The sequence below is a fragment of the Furipterus horrens genome, unplaced genomic scaffold (assembly GCF_987537825.1).
Source record: "Furipterus horrens unplaced genomic scaffold, mFurHor1.1.pri manual_scaffold_4, whole genome shotgun sequence".
NCBI classification, from domain to species: Eukaryota; Metazoa; Chordata; class Mammalia; order Chiroptera; family Furipteridae; genus Furipterus; species Furipterus horrens.
In genome coordinates, this window is record NW_028327174.1 from 200,456,098 (window position 1) to 200,477,567 (window position 21,470).

Consider the following 21,470-nt stretch of genomic DNA (forward strand, 5'->3'; position numbering starts at 1 on the left):
AATGACTGTTTGGGCCTGGCTGGAGGTTCAGCCATTTTATCTGGCTCAGTCCCGCTTTTGGTCCACGTCTCCATTCTTGCCTTGCTTGTGAAAGAACTTGGGACCGGCTACGGCGAGGGGCTGACGGACGGGCCAAGGTGGGTGGTGCTGGGTGCTGCCGGCAAGGAGGGGGCTCAGCCCTCCTGCCGGCCCCCTACGTGCAGGTGGGGCCCCTGAGTGCCTGGGAAAGCCAGCACCTTCTCTGACTGTGCTGTGCCCAGGACTGAGAGCTGGGAAGGATGGATATTAAATGTTCACCTGGGACAGGACAGGGCTGCCTGCCCACCGCAGGATGGCAGGGAGAAGCCAGCCCTGCATGTGGGAGGCTGTTCTGGGCAGTCCTGCCGGCAGCACGGTGGGCCTCAGGAGGGGATGGGCCAGCGCTGTCCCCTGCTGGGGTGTCCGGCCACAGAGCTCCTGACGGACTGTTCACAGGGGGCCATGTGCTTGTTCAGAGCCCGCCAGTGCCCCGCCAGGGGCAGGCAGGCCGAGGCGCAGGGTGGGAGGGCAGGGAGGAGGCGCCCCGGTGTCTGCCCATCCGTTGGGACACCTCCCCAAACTAAAAGGCTGCTCTTCTGTTTTCTCTTGCAGTTACGGAGAAAGAAGTCCAGCAGTGGTGAGTAGCTGCTCTTCCCCAAAGTGCTGTGCGGGGCGGGGACGCTGGCTTCGTGCTGGTGGGACAGCAGCCGCTGCCCAGGACAAGGGCACAGGGAACGGCCTTGGCTGAGAACGGCTCACCCACAAACCAGTCCAGGCAGCCTCGGTTCACGAGGACGGGCTGACACAGATCAAAATCAGCTGGGGTGGGGTGTCACTGCCTCCTTGCCTTGTGTGATTTCTGCAAGGACCAGCAGGCCCGGGAGAGTCAATCAGGTCCTGCTCACAGAAGGGGGCGGGGCTGGACCAGAAGCTAGTAAGGATGTAGTGTCCTGGACCCGGTTTTGTGACTACATCGTCCTGTGGCCTTGAGAAGTCTCTTCCCCTTTCTGGGCTTCAGCCGTCCCCTCCACAGCGTGATCGATTAGACTGGGTCGGGGACGGCAAGTAGGCCCCCTCTTGGATGCCAGCCCTCGTCAGTCCGCCGCGGCTGCCTGCGGCTGTACGTCCTGGCGAGGATGCAGAGCACAGCCGTGAGGGACTCGTGAGGTCTGCACAGTGTTCCCTCACTTACTGCGGGTATCACGTTCCAGACCCCCCGCGGTAGGTGAGAATCCGCCAAGTAGGAACCTTACATTTATTTTAGTATTTATATATATTTTAAGGCTTTATAAACCCTTCCCACACACTTATAAACCATTCCCACTCCCTTATTAACCTTTCCCACTCCCTTATTAACCTTTTCCACACTTTTATAAACACCACTTATGTTCTTAAACATATTCTACACTCTTAAACCTACGTGACTTTAACAACATACGTACACAGTACCGCAAAATCCCGTGATATAGTGAAAAATCCGCGATAAATAAATATGTTTAAAAACCCCGCGGTACAGCGAGGCCACGGTAAGTGAACAGCGATATGGAGGGGGACTGCTGTAACCGGATTAGTGATGCCTGCCGGGGCCGGGGACAAGAAAGTGGCGTGGTGTCTGTCACTGTGGGGTGCGGAGCAGACAGGGAGAACCGGAGCTGGGGTCACGGCGAGGGGAGCAAGGAGGCGAGCTGGCTGAGCCGGCAGACCCTGCCGTAGGTTGTCCTCATCAGGACAACCCAATGAGCAATCCCGAGATTGAGGGTCCCCTCCTCATTACGCAGATGGGGAACCTGACACCCAGAGGCTCAGTGGTGGGGACTGGCTGACCTGTCTGAGGGCCACAGGGTAGCCAAGGAGGTGGGCCTGTCAGGAGCAGTTATTGGGGCTCCCACAGTAAAACTGGGACCCTAGGCCTTGTGACACCCAGTACTGCGGCAGGGAAACTCTTTCTAAAGAACTTATAGAAAACGGACCTTTTATTTGCCAGAAAGTTCCATGGAGCTCAAGTAAGTGTCCTTTGGTTCGTTTGGGTGGGGCCTTCCAGGCTAGGAGGTAGCTGAACCAGTCCTTCCTCTGGCCCTCCTGGGTCAGCCCCCGCCCGCCGCCCCCCACTGCTGTGGTCTAGAAGGGCCACATGCCAGGGGGACATGTGGGTAACCAGTGACGCTCTCGGCCGCCGCTGCCCCCGCCCGTGCCCGTGCAGACGGGGCACTGGGTCACAGATGGCGGCACTCGGGATCGCTCTCCTGCAGCGCGCTGGACAGACAGTGCAGCTGTTTCTAGCTTACAGAGCGGGTCCTTTTGTTATCCCTTCACGGGCCCAAACCTCACAGGTTCACGGGGCCTGTCCCACAAACCTGTTGGGTCAGCAGGCAGATCCGTGCCACCCACTGTCCCTTCGTCCTTTGCACAGGAGGCAAAGGGAACGGTGCCTGCATCCCAACTGCGGGCCTATTGTCAGAGGACCCTCTCTACGAGGCTCCAGCCAGTGCCCTTCATGTGCTGAACGGCTCTCAGGGCCTCCGGCAGCTGGGGAGTGCGCGATGCCTGCCCTCTCCTGGGAAAACTCAGGGCTCCCGGGCCCAGCATGTCAGAGCGGCAAACAATTTAGGACCAAACTGTCTGCGGTTGGGGGTGGGGAAGGAGGAGGGAGGCCATGCAGTGGACAGAATTTTCCTGCCTCCTCTGCAGAGTAGCCAGGTAGGCTTCAGCCAGGGAAGCGTCTCTAATTTAATTGTTTTTTTCTCTTTTGCTTAACCCCACGTGGCGTCTTTCTCTGCACTTAGACTAAAGCCCGGCCCCTTGCCCGGCCCTCAGGGCTCCCCAGCGCTGTGGCTGCTCCCTCTGCCCTGCGCCCCCCTGCACCGCCCACAGAGGTATCCTCCCCCATGCTGAGCTCATCCCTGCCTCAGAGCCTCCAACCTTGCTGTTCCCTCTGCTGTTCCCTCTGTCTTCAGATCTTGGCATCTCCACTCCCCTGTCCCCTCCTCAGAGAGGTCTGCACTAACCACCCAGTCATCTTGTTTTGTGCCAATTTTTAGTAGCTGTCAAAAGGAGAGGAAGCAAGCCCAGGCTCTTAGGGGGTTCTGTGATTTGTCCCAGGGCCATGCAGGTAGCAGAAGCCGAGCTGGGACTAGAGCTCAGGCTCAGTGCTGGTCAGGTCCTGGGCCCCCCGGGAGAGCGCAGGCCAGGGTACAGCGACGTGCCACCTGGGCCAGGGCCAGCCGGGCGCTCGCCTCTCACGAGGCTGCACGCAGCCTCCTCCCTCTCGGCGGCCCCGGCTCTGGGCTGCTGGCGCGTTGTCTGCGTTTGGCGGAGGAAGGAGGCTGCAGGCTTGGAGAGGTGGGCCGCTGTCGGGTCCGAGGCCGGCCTGGGCCTCCACCTGCCAGACCCCTTGCTCTTGACCGTGTCGGTTCCCGCCCTGTGCCCACGTCATCGCAGCGGAAGCTCAGGAACTGCACGGGGTGACCAGGGCGGGTCCCAGGCCCTTAAACGTGGCTCTGAAAATCGGAATCACATGGGCAACGAAGAGGACAGGATCCTGGTGGGAACCCCTGGGCACAAAGAGTACCCGTAACATAACGCCATGGTGAGATCGCAAGGGGAAACGATGGCAGGAAACCGCCCCGAGGCGGTGGTTGTGCCGGCGTGGTGGTGTCATGGGCTATGGGTAGTTTTTTTCTCTGATATTTTTTCTTTTCCAGTTTTTCTGTATAGCTATTATTACTTTTAGAGTAACCAAATAACCTGGCAGTATTGTCACAGAAATAGCGGATGGAACGGGCCTAGCTGGCAACCGGGACCATCCTCCGCAGCCCCAGCCCTTGTAAGATGCAGCCTGTCCTTCCTGTCCCTGCTGGCCCCTGTGGCCCGGGGCACTGTGCTAATAATACTTAGACCAATGCTGCCTGGACAGTCTAGGGGCGGCCCCATTTTACAGATGAAGAAACTGAGGCTCAGAGAGGCGGAGACACCTGCCCAGGTCACACAGCTCAGCTCTGTGTGTGTGTGTGTGTGTCCAGTTTGCTCCCCCTCCACAGCCAAGGCCATGGGGCCTCAGACCTGCTGGCTCTTACTCTGGGAAGCCCCACAAAGGCAAAGGCAGGGGGGTAGGGGTGGGGGGAGGAGAAAGGAGGCAGCAGCATCCCCTGGATGTCTTTGGGACCCTCCTCCCCGAAGAAGGCTCCAGGGAGCTCTGGGAGGAATGCCAGGGGAAGGGAGTCATTTGCAAAGATAGTAGCGCAGCTCCAAGGCCCCGATGCCGCAGGCCCGGGGCTGCACTTGGCTGCTTGCAGCTGGAGTTTGGCTTCCCTAGTTACCAGCCTGTCTGTGTAGTTTGCACCGTTCACGCTGCGGAGAGCAACGGCTGCAAGGCGGGACCCTCAGCATGGAGGCTGATGGGCGTGGAGGGCTCAGCACAAGCTGGGTCCCCGAGAGCAATGTTCTGTGGGAACAGACTTGTGAGTTCCAGAAAGTCCTAGCAGGCTGGGCCTTTGGGGAACCAAGGCTCTGGCAGCACCGGCTTCCCCAGGGCCCTCAGAGAATGAGACATGGAGCTGGAATTGGACCCATGGGTCATGGCCCGTGTTCATTCATTCATTCACAGTCATTCATTTGTTCATTCATTCACTTTCATTCATTCATTCACTGTCATTCATTCGTTCGTTCATTCATTCATTCACTGTCATTCATTTGTTTGTTGGTTTGTCCAGGAAATTTTTACTGTGCCAGGCCAGTGCTGGGCCCTGGGGGCAGCAGGGACTGAGGGACACGAGACAGGACAGGATCAGGACTGGAGCGCATGCCCACGTCTCCTGGGCACCGACCAGGCAGAGGAGCAGGTTTCCTGGCGGCACCAAGTCTGAGGGGGAGAGGGAGGGGCCGGCAGGGGGAGAGGGAGGAGGCCCTGGCCTGTCAGGACCTGAGGCCTGGGCCCGGGTTGGGAAGAAATTTCTGGGCATGCACTTCATTATGAGGCAGTAGCTCCCTTGGGTGCCCACAGTGGGGTGTGTGCCTGGTGCAGGGTGTCCTGACTCAGCCAGCTGATGGGGGATGGGCTGCACCTCAGAATTGGACCTCGAGGGCATGAAAAGCTGGCCTCGGAGCTGCGATGACGTGCAGGGTGCATCTGGGGCTCGGCGGCACTGGAGTGTCTGGGACAGCTCAGACCACCCCCTCTCTGCTCCAGTGAGGCAGGGTGTCCCCCACCTTTTGATGATGAGCGTGGGGTTCTGCAGTGTTGGGGTAGCAGGCACTTTACCCGTGTGTTTGCACCTGGGGGCTGTAGCCCAGCTCCCAGAGGGGCAGGTGAGGTGGAAGCCTGGGAGGCACGGGCCTTGGGTCTGAGCCCTGTTTCTGCTGCTAACTTGCTGTGTGACCTTGGGCCAGCCTGTCTCCCTCTCTGGGCCCCCAGCTCGCCATCAGTCCATGGAGGTGGGAGCATGTCAGTGGTTCTCTAACCATCTGCAGGGAGCGCTCAGTTCTGGCCGGGGACCTGGGGTTCAGGAAAAAGACGCAGCATACCTGGGCTCTAGCTTTCTCTGACCGGCAGTTTGTGTTCATTCATCCATTCATTCATTCATTCCATTTATTTATCTCATGGACATTAACTAAGCCCCCACTATGTGCCAGACCCCATCCCAGGCGCTGGGGCAACGCTGTGTCAGAGAGCTCAGGTTCAGGTGGGGGACATAGCCTGGAGGCATGGTCTGTACTGTGCTGGGAACATACCAGGGGTGTGGGAGTGGAGGAGCCACGTGGTCTCTGGGAAGCCTGGGATGGCTTCCTGGAGGAAGTGACATCTAAGCTGGGACATGGTGGATGAGTGGATTAGCCCCATTAAGAGGAGGAAGATGTGTTTTGCAGGCAGAATGACCTGCAGGTACAAAGGTCTGGAGGCTCACCATCGCACGGCAAGTTCTAGAAAGTGCGACTGGGTGTGAAATATGGGAGTGGTTGGCAAGAAGAGGCTGGAGCAACCCCTGATGGGCATTGCCCATGGGGGTGGGCTTCCTGGGGCCCTTAGTAATGTCACTGAAGGGTCTGGGATCCCACAGTGACAGCCTCTACAGGGACAACCAGAAGACCCCCTGAAGACCCCCCACTGGGGCTACCTCCCTGCACCTGCCCACCCCTGTGAACGCTCTAGGGTCCCCCTGCTGCCGCCCCACCACAGAGGCTCACCGCCCTGATGGGAAGCTTCTCCTCCCAGGAGAGAGGAAAGCCGGCCCCTGTGAGCCCCTGCAGGGACCATCCGGGAGAAGCCTTTGGGAGCCTTTTGTTTTCTCTTTATTGTTTTAATGATCTTTTAGAATCACTCAGTAACACACATCCCTCCTGGAGAAATGAGGAGCTGGGGGTGGGGAGCACAGGGGAGGAAATGGCCCCTATCCTGGCATCCAGAGCCGTGTGGTGACAGTGGAATGTGCCCCATAATGGATCATCAAGTCCTGGTGCCAGACATGTCTCCTCCTCCTGCCCAGGAACCCATCCCAGCCTAGAGACCTCGGGTCATGGATCAGGTCTTGTCCCAAAACGCTCCTTCTCCCAGCTCTGCGCCCTGGCCCAGGTGTGCAGATCTGTGCCCTGAACACGCAGCTGGCGAGAAGGTTTTGAGGGGAGGGACACGAGGGGCAAGTTCCTTCCTGGTGCCTGCTGTGTGCCTCTGCCTTCACCTGGGACGTGGGGTCCCCAAACCCTCTGCGCAGGGTGGAGGGGGAGACTGCATGAGGGACCACCCACTGAGGTGTGGCTGGGCGCAGCCTGAGTTCCTGGTCCCGGAGCCGGCGCTGCCTTCCTGGGCCACTGGCCCCGTAAGGTGTGTCCCACGGGAGGACTGACGAGCAGACAGCCTCTTTCACGACCTCGTGTTTCCTGTGGGCACTGTCGGGACAGTGGTGTGCCCGCTGCAGCTGGGCCCCAGGAAAGCTGTCCCCCGACTCCATCGCTGCTCCCTGCCCAGCCCCTCCATCACCCCAGCACCCCGCACCCCTCACCCGTACGGAACAGCTGATTTCCGTCATCTGGGCTTCAATCCTCGACGCTCCCTCCATCCGTGCCCTGCACGTCCCTCCAGGTCCTCGTGTGACCAGTGCCCATCCCAGGCCCCTAATAGGTACGGGAGTCGTGGCTCCTCCTCATCCTCCTCAGCCTGTGGACCCCGGTCATGGTGCCACCTGCAACCTCAGGCATGATACTCCCAGAACCCTCTCCTTGCACGTGAGAGGGGAGAGAGGAATCTCCTCACGGGTCTTGGTTACAGCATAGAGCGGTGGGACAGGCTCTTCACCTCAGCTCCAGTCTGGGCTGCAGGGACTCATGCCTAGCCCCTCTGAGCCTCAGTTTCCTCATCCTTACAATGGGCTCCATCACAGTCCCTCGCTCACAGGGAGGTGAGGTCATTGTCCCAGGAGACAGGCTTGCAAAGTTCCCAGCACAGAGTTACCCAGGGAGGTAATAGCTGTGGCTGGTAATAGACAACCCGCCTCTCTGGCTTCCCTCTGTGCCGGAGGTCCTCCTCAGAGGAATGTATGTCCCTTACGTGCGTAATCCTGAAGATCCTGCTATTGATTATTCTTTATGCCGAGGGTGCTACAGGCACCATCCTGATCCTGACAAAAAGATGTGATAACTGTCCCTCTTTGTGGATGAGGAGACGGAGGCTCAGAGAGGTGGGGACACTTGCCCGAGGTAGCACAGCTAGCCATTTGGGCTGCAGAGCCACGTCTGGAGGGTTCTGTGCTCGGCACTGGGAACACACGGTGGACAAGTCCGCCTGGAACAAGCCAGGTTCCCTTCACGCTCACGCTCGGCTCCAGCGTCAGTTACATGGTTCTCGGGAACAGAGGCTGGGGGAGGGTGCGTGTGTATTGGGGTGCAGGCACATGGAAGGAGCCAGCTGCCAGCCCCATATGGTGGGTCTGCCCACCAGCTCTGCCAGCCCCACCAGCAGCCGCCCGGTTCTCTGGGGCCCAGAGGGGCTCCGTGGAGAAGTGGGGGTAGAGGCAAGCTGCTTTGTGCGGGAGTGTGGCTTTGGGGACGTTGTTGGGGTGGGCTGTTGTAGCCCCCTCTGTGGAGCACGGGCTGAGTGGCCGCCTGCTCTGTGAACACTCTCTGGGTTACTTCTCCTGGGACTCTTACCCCTTTACAAATGGGGCTCAGAGAGGTCCAGTCACCTGTCTCAGGTCACACAGCTAGCGAGAGGCAGAGGTGGGATGAGCCCATGCCTGTGACATCCCGGTCTGTGCCCAGGACCCCGTGTGTCACTGTCTCTCCGGACAGGGACCCACAGCCTTCAGGGCACCAGGCAGGAGCTCCTGGCAGGGGGGTGATGTTGGTGTCTCCTACCTTACCCCGCCTGGTCTGCCACCTCAGGTACAAAGGCTTCATCAAGGACTGCCCCAGCGGGCAGCTGGACGCGGCAGGCTTCCAGAAGATCTACAAGCAGTTCTTCCCATTCGGAGACCCCACCAAATTCGCCACGTTTGTTTTCAACGTCTTTGATGAAAACAAGGTGAGCCGGGATGGACGGACGGGGCCTGCGCCGGCCACGTCCCTCCCCACCGTGGCAGCCTGCTCACCCCCTCGGCTCCCGCGGTGTCTGCACGCCCACTCGCTCCTGCTGATGTTCCCTCGGAGGAGGGACACGCAGCGTGCACTCAAGTGCACACGTACACAGACACACAAACGCATGCACACCCACACGTGTATACGCACAGATGCATACACACTCACCCCGCAATGCATGCAAAGGCACACACATGCACGCACAGGAACGCATGGAGTCACAGTGCACACAAATGCATGTGCATGTATACAATGCACAAACTTACGTATGCACCATGCGGAGATGTGAGTACACTTATACTGTATGCACACATGTGTACACACATGCACACACACAGAGATCTTGATCTTTTTCTTACCAGCACCAAATGCAAATGCCTCCAGGGACAATAACAGGATTTATAATAGGAACAGACGTTCACTGAACATTTACAGTGCGCTGAGCCCTTTGTGGGGGTCATTTTTAGGGAGGACTTACCATCTGTGGGGGTGGCATTTTAATACCCCCATTTTGCAGATGAGAAAATGGAGGTTCTGAGAATCCGGCAATATGGGGTCTTTGGGGCCTGGCGTCTTTCACCGAGCATCTTGTTTTCAAGGCTTACCTGTGTTGTAGTGTGTCCCCTCCTGGCGGTGGCCACACCGGCAGCTGACATATCTGTTTTTGAGGCATCCACAGTCCCCTGGACTCTGTCCCACGCCAGCATTCTTCTGGCTCCTATGTGTTCACAGATTTTCTGTGACTTGCTTCCACACTCCCTGCTCTTGGCCACTGAGGCTTTTTCCATTCTGTCACGGCCTGGCTTTCTCCCCAGGTGTCTCCAATTTGACAGTCGCACTGCCTGGCCCTGGGGAGAGCCTGCCCTCTCTGGGCCTCAGTTTCCCCATTTGGGAAACAGAGAGGAGGGATTGAACAGTCCAGATTCCTGTCCTCTTGAAGAGCCTCTGAGCCTGTGGTTCTAGGCCAAGGGAAAGGGGACTTCTGGGTGGCCCTGGCCCAGAGATGGTGCATGTGTTGGTGGCTCCCCAGCTCTCCCATGAGATGTGGCTTTGGGCTCTTCCGTTGGCCTCACCCCTTCTTCCTATCCCTCCTGCCCGATCGCCCCCATTTCTAATCCTACTCCCCCCTCCCCCTCCCCGGTCTGTCCCTCATTCCTTCACTCCTGCCCTCTCCACATGGTGTCTGTCTGCCACGGTGTCTGGTCCCTGCTGCTGCCCATTCCGACCTGCCGAGGTCTAGCCTGACCAGGTGGCCGGGCTGACAGAGGCCACCCCGCCCCCCTCTCTCCTGCCAGGATGGGCGGATCGAGTTCTCCGAGTTCATTCAGGCGCTGTCGGTGACCTCGAGGGGAACGCTGGACGAGAAGCTGCGGTGTAAGTCCATCCCCTGGGCGGTCCCGGGCCATGGGGAGGCCGGAGAGCTGGGCCAGGCCCTCCGTCCGGGGCTGAGAGAGTGGCCCAGATGTTCTGCCTCTCCAGATCGGAGGCCGGTTCCTGCAGGCGGCCTGAGGGAGGGACATGGCTCACTTGGGTAGGTGGACAGGTGGGGCAGGGGCAAGCGGACATCCAGGCAGGCGCAGCCGGGACCGCAGGTGGTGCATCTGGGCTTCAGGACCCAGGCCCAGCGCGGGACCCACCCTGCGGAAGGCTGCCGTCCTAATGACTGACCTCATTCTTCCCCTCGGTTGCCCGTTCACCCAGCAGATGCGGCCAAACAGGGCGCTGTGCTCGTGCCAGGCAGGAGCCAGGAGCCCCGGGGAATCAGGCCGACCGGCACTGCCCTCTCGGCTGTCAGTCTGCCATGGGAACGTGGTTTTCCAAAACTCCCATTAAAGGGACCCAGGAAAAGGGAGTGAGGGCCGACAAGAGGGGCACTGACCCTGTAGTGGGTCGGAGCCGAGCTGGGGAACGGCATGTGTGAGGCCCCGAGGGGGAGGGAGAGAGAAGGGGACAGCGGGCAGACGGGCAGGCCCACGCAGGGACGGCGTGGCGGTGGAAGGGAGGCTGGAGAGAAGGCGGGGACAGCGGGGCCAGAGCTCACGCCTCACTAACACGTTTGTCCTGCCCGAATCCTCAGCGAGAACACCCTGCAGCGTCTTTCTCTTCTTTCTTTTATTCATGCAAAAGCTCCCCGGTCCCCTGGGCGTGTAGGGACACAGTGTCACTGGGAGGGCGGGGGGAGCAGGGGCAGCACCGGGACGCCCTGGAGCCAAATCCTCCCTCCCAGCTCCAGCCTCTGAGGCCTCGCGCGCCCCGTTGCCCCCTCCTTTTTTATTTTTTTATTTATTATTATGATTTTTTAATCCTCACCCAAGGACATGCCCATTGATTTTAGAGAGGGGGGACGGGAGGGAGAGAAACGTCGATGTGAGAGAGAAACATCTATCTGTTGCCTTTCTTACGCGCCCTGAGCAGGGACCGAACCCACAACCTAGGCTTGTGCCCTGACTGGGAATCGAACCCACAGCCTTCCGTTTATGGGATGGTGCTCCAACCCACTGAGCCACAGCAGCCAGGGCTCCCCCTCCTTTTTACTCCTGGCTTCTTTTCTTGTAGTCCTAGTTGAAAGGGTATGTGTGTGTCCCTGCCCATCCTGACATAAATATTCGTCGGCTGGATGAGTCATGGGCTGCGGGTCCCAGTGGCACGTTGCAGGGCAGAGGGCAGAAGGTGGGTAGCAGAGCCCCCGCTGTCCCGGGCCCGGGGTGACCCACCCTGGCTGGTTGATCGCAGGGGCCTTCAAGCTCTATGACTTGGACAATGACGGCTACATCACCAGGAATGAGATGCTGGATATTGTGGACGCCATTTACCAGATGGTGGTGAGGGTGCTGGGACCTGGGGGCGGGGGGCGGGGGAAGCCTCTCTGTGACTCACTTGGCCCAGAGGACCCACCCCGTGCAGCTGCTCTCCTGCCTGGGGTAAGAGCTGGCCAGGTGAGGGTCACCGCCCGGGGTCATTCTGCACATCTCCTTCCTGGGAGGAAGGTGGGTAACACTGGGCTGAGTGGGTGGGACATCCCGGAGCAGAGTGGCAGAGACGGGGGTGGTGCTGGGAGGGAGAGCGGGAGGCGGTTCTCATCTGGAAGCAGCCCAGGTCTGGGGAACAAATTTTTGGCACAACCCCAAAGCCCAGAGTGCCAGGAGCCCAGCCCCCGCCTTGTCTGTCCCTGGCAGGGGAACACCGTGGAGCTCCCGGAGGAGGAGAACACCCCCGAGAAGAGGGTGGACCGGATCTTTGCCATGATGGACAAGGTGAGACGGGGGAGAGGCTGAACCTGCCTGGGGGGATGAGGAGCGGCGGCCAGGCCCTGGGTCCCAGCGAACAGGGAGTGGGGACCCGTCCCCACAGGTGCCACTGACCGCCTATGGGCCTGGCTTAGGCAGGCGGCAGGGCCTGAGCTGGTCTGGTCGGCAGCCAGCCCCACTAAACATCTGATTAAGTAAGTTTGCCCAACACTTTTTCTTTTATCAACTAAGATGGTTCACCGTTGTTATTTTCTGCCACAGACCCACCCCTCTGGCATTCTGGAGGAGTTATGGACTTCTCAGAATAATGGTTTTAAGTGCATCAGATAAACCCATAGGAAGCTAATTATTTTGGGATAAAGCTGTCAATGTATTTTTGATAAAGAATCTGTGATGCAGTATTATAGGGGCCTCTTTATGAACACATTAAATAATTAGCTGTAGCGCTGGCTTGGTAGCTTAGTTGATTAGAGTGTCTACCCCGTTTCCCAAGGTTGCAGGTTTGATCCCTGGTCAGGGCACATGCAAGAATCAGCCAATGATGCATGAATAAGTGGAGCAACAAATCGATGTTTCTCTCTTCCTGTCTCTCTTAAATCAATCAATAAAAATTTTTTAAATATTTACTAATAAATAAATGATAAGCTGTAGCATTGGGTCCAGCCACCCTGTGTTTTCTTTTTACTTTTATTTATTTTTTGAGAGAGGGGAAGGGAGGGAGGCAGAGAGAGAGAGAGAGAAAAACATTGCTCAGTTGCCTCTCGCACGCCCCTAACTGGGGACCTGGCCCACGACCCAGGCCTGTGCCATGACTGGGAATCGAACCGGTAACCTTTTGGCTCACAGGTCAGCACTCAATTCACAGGGCCACCCTGTGTTTTTGAAGTGGTGACATGCGGGATTCTGGCAGCAGCTGGGATGTGTTAGGAAAGTGCCCATGATCTCCACGGTTGACAAGGTCACAGGTACCACTGGTTCTGTTGGGGACCATCCCCTAGGTTCCTCGTGGAAGGAAAAGCTGAATTTCAGTTGGAGGTTAGTGAGAAGAACGACCGCATTTTTTTCCCACCTGAGTTCACGGACTAGCTGAATTCCATCCGCAGGCCCTAGGTTAAGAAATCCTTGATATCAAACTTTTTTTTTTTTTTTAAACTCATTTTTAAGAATGGGAATCTGATAGCAGGGTGGGACGGAAACCCAGCGTTGCTGGCCTTCAGTGAAAGAATAAAAATGACAGCAACGTGAGGCTTTTTGCAGTTATCACAGTTACGTGCCGGCTGGAGGTGGGCCCTGACCCTGAAAGCTTCCGGCCTGAGGCCAGCACTTTCTTAATTAAAAAAGGAGGGTCAGCCCATGTCAGGACAGAGGGGCATGAAGCCACGTGGGCTCAGACCACCCTGGCCTCTTGGTAATAATCAAAAGATGTGTCCAGAGCGTGGAGCCAGGAATACCTGCTCTTCTATAGGTGGGTCACTGTGGCCGAGGCCACACGCTCCTTCAGTCGCCCGATTCATGCTTCCCTTACTCTGGGAGACCAAGCCCACCCTGGAGCCAGATTGGGTGCTCATTCTGGCTTCCCTGGTTACTAGCCAGGGGACCCTGGGCAGACGACTGAGCCTCAGTTTCCTCACTGGTAAAATGGGGGTAAGAGCAGCACCCCTACTTGGTGCGGGCATGAGGATCCCTGGAGATCAGTATGCACACCCAGCACATGTGGGCATACGGTGGGTGGGCCAGGGGTTGCCCTGCTTTGCTCGGGGACCCCTTGTCATGCTTCCCCCTGGAGGTGGGGTGGGTGGTCTCCAAGGCTTTTTCTCTGCTCTCACGGGTCTCTGGGAGAGATGCCCCAAGGGAAGAGCTTCTGGCCCAGACCACCGCCTCCCGTAAGAGGCCCACTCAGGTCCCTTGGCACGAACCTCACTGGCCTCCTGCCAGATCTCTAGGGTCCAGGGTGGACCGCTCCAGGAACCGTTAAGTGCCCTTCCAAGAGTGACCCAGAGACATGCCTGCGGCTCTTAGCTTTGGGGTTGACACCATCGAGGGAATCATGGCAGCGATAAGGACAGCCGTGGGGTTGTGGGCCACCTCCTGTTTGCTGAGCACTTTACACAACACGAGCCCACGGGGCGCTTACCCCAGTGCCCTGAGGAGGCCATGCGGTCACCTCCAGTCCCCAGCTGAGGAAGCAGACCCACAGAGGTGGGTCACAGGCCCGGGTCACCCAGCCAGGAAGTGCCCGATCTGTCTGACGCCCGGCTCTTCTCCTAGCGATGTGCGGTTGCCTTGCTTCCGACTGAACTACGAGCCCCAGGCCGGCGTCCAGGCCAGAGACGCCTGTCCTGGGAAGCTGGCTGTGCCCCTGCCTTACGCCGCCTCTCTCTGCTTCCAGAACGCCGACGGGAAGCTGACGCTGCAGGAGTTCCAGGAGGGCTCCAAGGCGGACCCCTCCATCGTGCAGGCGCTGTCCCTCTATGATGGGCTGGTATAGTCCAGGCCCAGAGCCGGGGTGAGCCCAGGGGCGCGGGGGCCGGGAGCGGGAGGATGGCGGCATCCCAGCCACGGGACACCGAGGGTTGGCAGAGAAGTACCCGCCCAGCTTGGGGTCTGCCCCGGGTGGGCACAGAGGGGGTGGAGGCAGGGCCTTCAAGTCAGCCAGACCCCGTCGGCTCTGTCCCTCGGATATACCTCGATTCAGCCTGTGAGTTTGCTGTATAGAAGTTTCCCTGGGTTGAAAACACTTTGACAAGCTGGTCCTCAGCCAGGACGGGGCCCAGGAGAGCGGGGTTTCTCATCCCTTCTCCGGGGGGCCCACGAGCTCCTGGCTCTCTTGATCAATAAGCAGCTCAGGTGCGGTTTCTTGCCCCGTGCAGTCGGCTTTGCCGTCAACGCAGAACGGGAGCTCGCCCACCGAGGCCTCTGCTGCCGGCAGAGAACTGTCTTCCTCGTTTCTCTCTCATCCCCCCCTGCATCGGTCCTGTCTTCCCCTGTTCCCTCTCCCTGTTGGCTGTGGAAAGGGAGTGGAGGACCCCCCAGGGTCCTGCCCAGCCAGGGACACTTTGTACATATCTTCCGTGGACAGATGGTCCATTCTCTTGGAATTTATCTAAGAGCGGAATTACTAGGACATGGATATGTGTTCACTGAGCTTGAATGGACGTGAGCGAACCGTTTTCCCACATGGTTGGACCATTTCCCACTCCCCCTAGCGGTGCACAAGAGTTCTAGTTTTTCCACATCCTCGCCAGCCCTGGGTATTCTGCGTCTTCTTAATTTTAGCCGTGTTGGCGAGTGTAACTTTATTTAGCATTTCTCTGATGAGCATGGAAGTTAGGCGCCCGTCCCATGTGCTGTGGGCATCCTCCGTTTAAATGTCCCCTTTCGTGAAGTGCTGTGTCAGGTACCTGTTGCCACGTGCTGTATGACCTCAAATCAGCAGCTGGAAAGAACGCACGCCAGGAATCTGCGCACAGCTCAGTGAGGTGCCTTGGCTCAAGGTCTCGCAGGAGGATGCAGTCAGGCCATCATTAGGGTGACCAGCCCCCCCCCCCCGCCCAGTTTGCCCAGGACTGTCCCAGATTCAGCGCTGAAAGTCCCCTGCCCTGGGAAGCCCCCGAGTCTCAGGTAACCTGGGATGATCATGAGCTGTCGGCCAGGGATGCGGGTTCATCTGAAGGCTTGGCTGGGGTGATCCACTCCCTCACTCACTCATTCAGTCCAGCAGCCTTGGGGCCTCATCCTGCGGACCTCTGCCCAGGGCTGCCGGACACCGTGGCTTGGGGCCTCTCTCAGGGTGAGCTTCCCGGGAGGGAGGGAGGGAGGGAGGGAGGGAGGGAGGGAGAGAACCCAAGATGAAAGCCACAGGCTTTTTATAGCCTAATCTTGGACATGACATCTGCCACTTCTTTTCAAGACTGCCTTGGCTGCGTTAGGCTCTCTTCACGTCTATGTACATTTTAGAGTCAACACACTCTATGCAGACCTATATCTTACCCTCACCAGCCACATGTCGACCAAGAAGGTGTAACTTTACTTCCGTGACAAGCTTTTCAGAGTGACAGACCCAGCTTTCTATAGCGCTTCTCCATCAACCCCCCTTTTCTTAAGGCTTTTTCAGGGCCCACGAGAGAGTAATTACATCTCATTTGTATTCTGTCATTTTTGTGATTTATTTGCCTTCTCAGATTCTTGATGTATCATAATTCCTGGATAAATTATTATCATAGAATTCACTGAATTACTCAGGAACTGAGATCATGCACATTTTCTATGTTGGGCAATGTTGTTTGAGACCATCCTTTTTAATAGCTGCGTAGTGTTGCGTTATATGTTAGCTGGGCCATAATTCAACCAGTCCTGTGGTGGGGGACCCCTAGGTTGTTGAACATTTGGGGGTGGATTAAAGAAATGTTTTATTCTGGAAGCATTCACACACAATGATAGAGAGAATAGTGTAACACCGTGTACCCATCACCCGGCTTTAGAACCTCCATCTCAGAGCCAGCCTCGTATCATCTCTGCCCTCCCACACATACCCCCACGCTGGGTATTTTGAAGCAAATTCAAGACATTTTATTATTTCATACATAAATATTGCCAACTGTATTCTAAAGGAACGATTCTTTAAACGATTTATACCCAAAAAAGGGAATCAATCTTAATTCCTTAATATTTTCTAGTCTTCAGTTGGTATTCCAGTTTCATTACCTCCCCAATTTTTTTCACTTTGGTTATTGGCATCAGAATCTGAATCAAGTCTGCATGTTGCATTGGGTTGATAGGTCTCTTAAGTTTATTTTAATTATAAATTTTCCTCTTTCTTTTTTTTTCTTGCTCTGTGGTCCAGAAGCCCATTCTGTCAAGTTTCCGCAGAGTGGGGTGTGCGGGTTGCGCCCCCTGGTGGTGTTGATACGACATTCTGTCCCCCGTTCCTCCTGGAAATGGGCTGTTGGACCTACAAGCTTGCTTGGCTTTCAGTGCGATCCGCTTTGGGCGAGAACACCGCGTGGGTGGCGTTGCGTGTCACCACTAGGCGGCACCACTGACGGTCTCCTCTGCCATTCATTCATTCATTCATTCATTCACGGGTGGTTCAAAATGGTGCCGCCCTATGCTGCCTTCCTTCCCTTGCTGCTGGCCAGGTCGCTCCTACAAAGGCACACGTCCTCCTCTTATCGATTTGCTTACCCCAGGTCCTAGTTTTTAATAGGAAAGGCAGGATGCATACGTGATTACTTCTCTTTATCCGTTTTCCAAGTGATTTGGATTTCTAACATCCTTAAGAGGTGACCCATGAAGTGAAATATATTATATATTCTTGATTTAACCGCATCGCCTGAGCTTTGGCATGTTTGCGGCTTTAACCAGCAGTGACAATGCTACACGTTCTCAGGGTTCACAGATCGCAGCGAAGGTGAAGAATGTGGCTGGAAACTCAGCCGCACCCCCCCCCCCACCCCCCCCACCCCCGGGTCGCCAGGGGCCGCTGGAAGGCTGGGCGGGCACGGGCCTCTCCCTGTTGGCGCTCTGTCTTCCCCCAGGGCAGCTGCTCTGGTCCTCCTCCCTCCCCTTGCGGTTGAGCCACGATGGCGCCCGAAGTCGGGTCCTGGGGGGCCCTCTGACTCCTCCAGGGCCCCCTCCACATAGCTCCTGACGGGCCCACATAGTGCTCTCAGGTCACCTCACACGAATCAGGAGCGTGGCTCCCTGTGGGTCAGGCACTGACACCTGTCCGGTGTCGGGGAGGGGCAGCGACATGCAGTTTCACACGGACAGGAAGCAGGGTATGGGAAGAATCTGTGGGCAGCGCCGACGCTAACGGACTGACCCCCAGGTTTCCCGTTTTAAAATGTATTGAGGTAAAATTCACATGACAGAAAAACCATTCTAGAGGGAGGTGCGTAGAGGTGGAAGAGGGCATAGGGGGATAAATGGTAATGGAAAAATACAGTTAAAAACATTAAAAAATACTTTAAAAAGAAGTTATAAAGGATTTACAAAAATAACCGAAATTATATAATCCTATCATGGTCTTTTAATCCTAAGTAACCTAAAAAAATAACCGTTTTATTTTTTATTTATTTAAAATATTTTATTTATTCATTTTTAGAGAGAAGGGAAGGGAGGGAGAGAGGGAGAGAAACATCACTGTGCGGTTGCCTCTCATGTGTCCCAAACTGGGCACCCGGCGTACCAACCAGGCATGTGCCGGGACTGGGAATCAAACCAGCAACCCTCTGGTTCGCAGGCTGGTTCTCAATCCTCTGAGCCACTCCAGCCAGCGCTTAATTAACCATTTTAAAGCAAACAACCCCGTGGCATTTAGCACATTCACTGTGTTGTGTAACCACCACCTCTATCTAGTTCTAAAATATTTACATCGCTCCAAAATAATGCATATGCCCATTAAGCAGTTTCTTCCCCTCCCCAGGCCCTTGGCAAACACGAATCTGCTTTCTTTGTCTCTCGATTTGCCTCTTCTGGAAATTTCATAGAAAAAGCCCACTTGCGTCTGTCTCCTTTCCCTCTGCATGGTGTTCTCGAGGTCCTTCATGTTGTAGCGTGAGCCAGTGCTGCATTCATTTTCACGGCTGAGTTATATTCCACGGCGTGGCTAGACCACGGTTTTATCCATCATCCTTGGTGGGCACCTGGGTTGTTCCCACCGTTTGGCCATTGTGCCTAACGCTGCTGTGCACACAGGTGACATGGATTTGTTTGAGTCTCTATTTTCAGTTATTTTGGGTAGGGGTAGAATTGCTGGGTCATGGGGTCACTCTGTTGAACTTTTTGAGAATTCGCCAGGCTGTATTCTACAGAGGCCTTGTACATCCCCAGTGGCACTGGTCAAGGCTTCTGATGTCCCCGCATGCTCACCAACACTGTTCTTTTCTGGGTTTTGATGACAGCCACCCCAGCGGGTGTGCCGTGGTTTCGATTTGGATTCCCCCAGAACAATTCTGTTGAGCATCTTCTCCTGTGCTTCTCGGCCATTCCACACCGTCTTCTTAATGGTCACAAACAGTTTCATCCCACGGCTCTGTCCCCCTTTGTCCAGCCAGCGCCCTGGGTGTGGACGCGGGGCTTGCTCCCTCCCTTTTCATCTTGCCACTGCCGAGGACACAGAAGGAAACAGCGTGCGCACTTCTGAAGGATGAATGCGAAGCGCCGCCCGCTGGGTGGGCTGGAGGGTGTGCGCAGTGTGGGGTCCCCTGACTTCAGGCCACTGTGTCCTCTCACTGCCTCTCCCGCCAGCTCTGTGCATGTCCCTGTCAGCCTGCTCCGAACCCACGCCTCGCCTCCTTGTGTCTTCCAGATGCCTGGGGCCCGCTTACGTCCTCCCGTGCCATGAGGCCGCCCCGGCCTGACACCACGCTCCTGTGTCCGCCCAGCCGCCCTCCGTACCCACACCCAGCCGGCCTGCCCCGGACGGCGCGCCCCCTCTCCGCCCGCCCTGCACCCCCTGCCGCCTGAAGCCACTGGCTCTGATTGCCAACAGCCTCCGCTTGTCCAGAAAACAACACGAAACGGAAAAGGTTCCAGCCCTCTGCAGAACCAAGGACTCAGCTGCTTCGTGGGCAGCATCAGCCCCTGCTCGCCCGTGCGTGTGCTTTTGTTTTTTATTTCAAACAGACATTGGAGAAAAAAAAAAAAAAACCTACCTTCTATTCTAGAAGATTCGGATTGACAGATGGGAGAAGGCCTCAGGGTCCTCGGAGAACTCTGCCTTGTCCTTTGGCCACCTGAGAGGCCACAGAAGTCACGGCCTGGCTGCCGGGGGGCCCGCGTGTCGGGGGGTGGTCGATGGACATTACCTGTCATCTGGCCCTTGAACCACCGACCACCTGCATGGCCAGGAGCAATGATGATGGTGATGATGATGATAATTTTCTGTGATGACAGTATTGTGATTTTTGTGGGAAAAGTGAGCTTTTTTTTTTTTTTTTTTTATACATATATAACTGATACCTTTTATTTATTGGTTGTTAACTGTTGCTGCTGCCTCTGTGTCCGAAGCTCCCGGGATGTGGGGCCCACCGTTTACATGCGCAGCCCTCTCCCAGCTGCCCACACGCCTGGGACGATGGAGGCCAGCAGCGGCCGAGAAGCCAAAAACCGACTTTTTTTGTTTGTGTTCCCAGGTACTGTGCTTGGTGTTTGGAGAGGGGAAAGGTGGGCTTCTTACCTGGCCGGTGCGCTGTTCCCTCTGGCCCAGAGTGGCCCCTCCTTCTGTCTCTGTCCTCTGCCCCCTGTCCACACTCTGCCCGTCCTGTGTCCTCTTCTGGGTCCATGACATCTTTCCTGAGGATGAACAGGGGGCATCTTTCGGTTTCTTAGCTCTTGCTTTGGTGTTTGTTGTAGCATGAGGAATGGAGGGGCTTGTCCTGGGGCTGGAGCCAGGAAGGGGGTTGGTACAGAAGGAAAGAACGAGGAGGTAGAGGGGGGTCTTTGCAGGCAGGTGAGCAGAAGTAAAGGCTCCTCTCCCTCCCGGTGGGTTTTGAAAATAGTTGTTCCCACTGCTTTCCTATCTTCCTGTCTGCCTGGCCCAAATGCTGGCAGGGTGGGGTGAGGAGGGTGCAGGTCATCCCATCCAGGTGGTGGCCGCTCCTCCAGGCTGTGACCCACCTGTGCTCATAGGAAGGTTTTTAGCTTTGTCTGTTCCTAGAACGGGTGGCCCCAGAATCGCCACCAGGAAAGTCAGACGACTTTGGACCACAGGCCAGCAGCCTGAGGCTGGCTCTGCCTCTGAGATTGTGGGCCAGCCCCTGCCCTCTCCAGACCCTGGCTACTCACATGGCAGAGCCAGGAGGCCTGGCCGTTTGATGTGGAAGAGGCCCCCTCCATGCTGACATGGTGTAATTCTGAGTGAGTTTCCTGCGCTGAGCGACTCTGTGGTCTGTGGCTACAGGTGCCAGACCCCAGCAGACACAGGGACTGCCTGAGTCACTGTTCTGTCTCTTGGTACAAGTCTTCAGGGACATGGCAGCCACTGGCCGTAGTGTGCGGGGTCAGATGACAGACCTTGTCCTTCCCTGTAAGTGCTTCCTGGTCCCACCTGGACTCTTGAGCTGTCTCTTTGGCCCAGAACTGGTCCTCGCCCAGAGGAGGCTTCTGGGGTGAGGAGCAGCCTCCCCGGCTATTTAGGGCCTGAGTCTAGAACTCCTGCAGCATCTTTGCAAAGCCAGCAGCCTCTCATCCCCCTGCTGACCCCAGCCCTGGGGCAGCAGAGCGGCCTCGGTTCCCACTTTGACTTGTCCTTGGTCTCCACTTTGCACTTTCCCAGAGGGCCGAGCGGCTTCTGCTAATTAACCCTCAGACAATGGACCCTGCCCAGGGGATGCCCTTTGAGAGAGGGGCTTTGCTGGGGGGGGGGGGCTGCTCCCCGACCCCAGCACCCTCCTTCTTGCATATGCAGGCCCTTTGGCTGCATGCTGCCTCCCCTGGAAGCCCCCCCAGGTCCTGTGGGGACAGGAGTAGCAGTTCCATTTTCACAGGTGACTTTGAAGGCTGGGCTCTTCACGACCCCTGCGGTCACCTTTCTGCTCACGCCACTGGCCCAGGAGGCCCAGGACTCACCTCCAAATCCTGCAGTTCCTTCGCCTGGCCCTGACCCAAGACCCTGCAAACTTGGCCACTTGGGGTTGG

At 56.9% G+C, this 21,470-nt stretch overlaps 1 protein-coding gene across 1 annotated transcript in view; it reads left to right on the forward strand.

Moving 5' to 3' along the window:
• NCS1 (neuronal calcium sensor 1) overlaps positions 1-19,478 on the forward strand; it is a 40,993-nt gene extending 21,515 nt beyond the window's left edge. Inside the window, exons 2-8 of the mRNA XM_090274901.1 lie at positions 631-655; positions 8,389-8,527; positions 9,876-9,954; positions 11,314-11,402; positions 11,757-11,834; positions 14,218-14,334; positions 19,141-19,478. Coding sequence (XP_090131027.1) covers positions 631-655; positions 8,389-8,527; positions 9,876-9,954; positions 11,314-11,402; positions 11,757-11,834; positions 14,218-14,316 — 509 coding nt within the window. The 3' untranslated portion in view covers positions 14,317-14,334; positions 19,141-19,478. The remainder of the gene's footprint in view (positions 1-630; positions 656-8,388; positions 8,528-9,875; positions 9,955-11,313; positions 11,403-11,756; positions 11,835-14,217; positions 14,335-19,140) is intronic.
• The last annotated feature ends 1,992 nt before the right edge of the window (positions 19,479-21,470 follow it).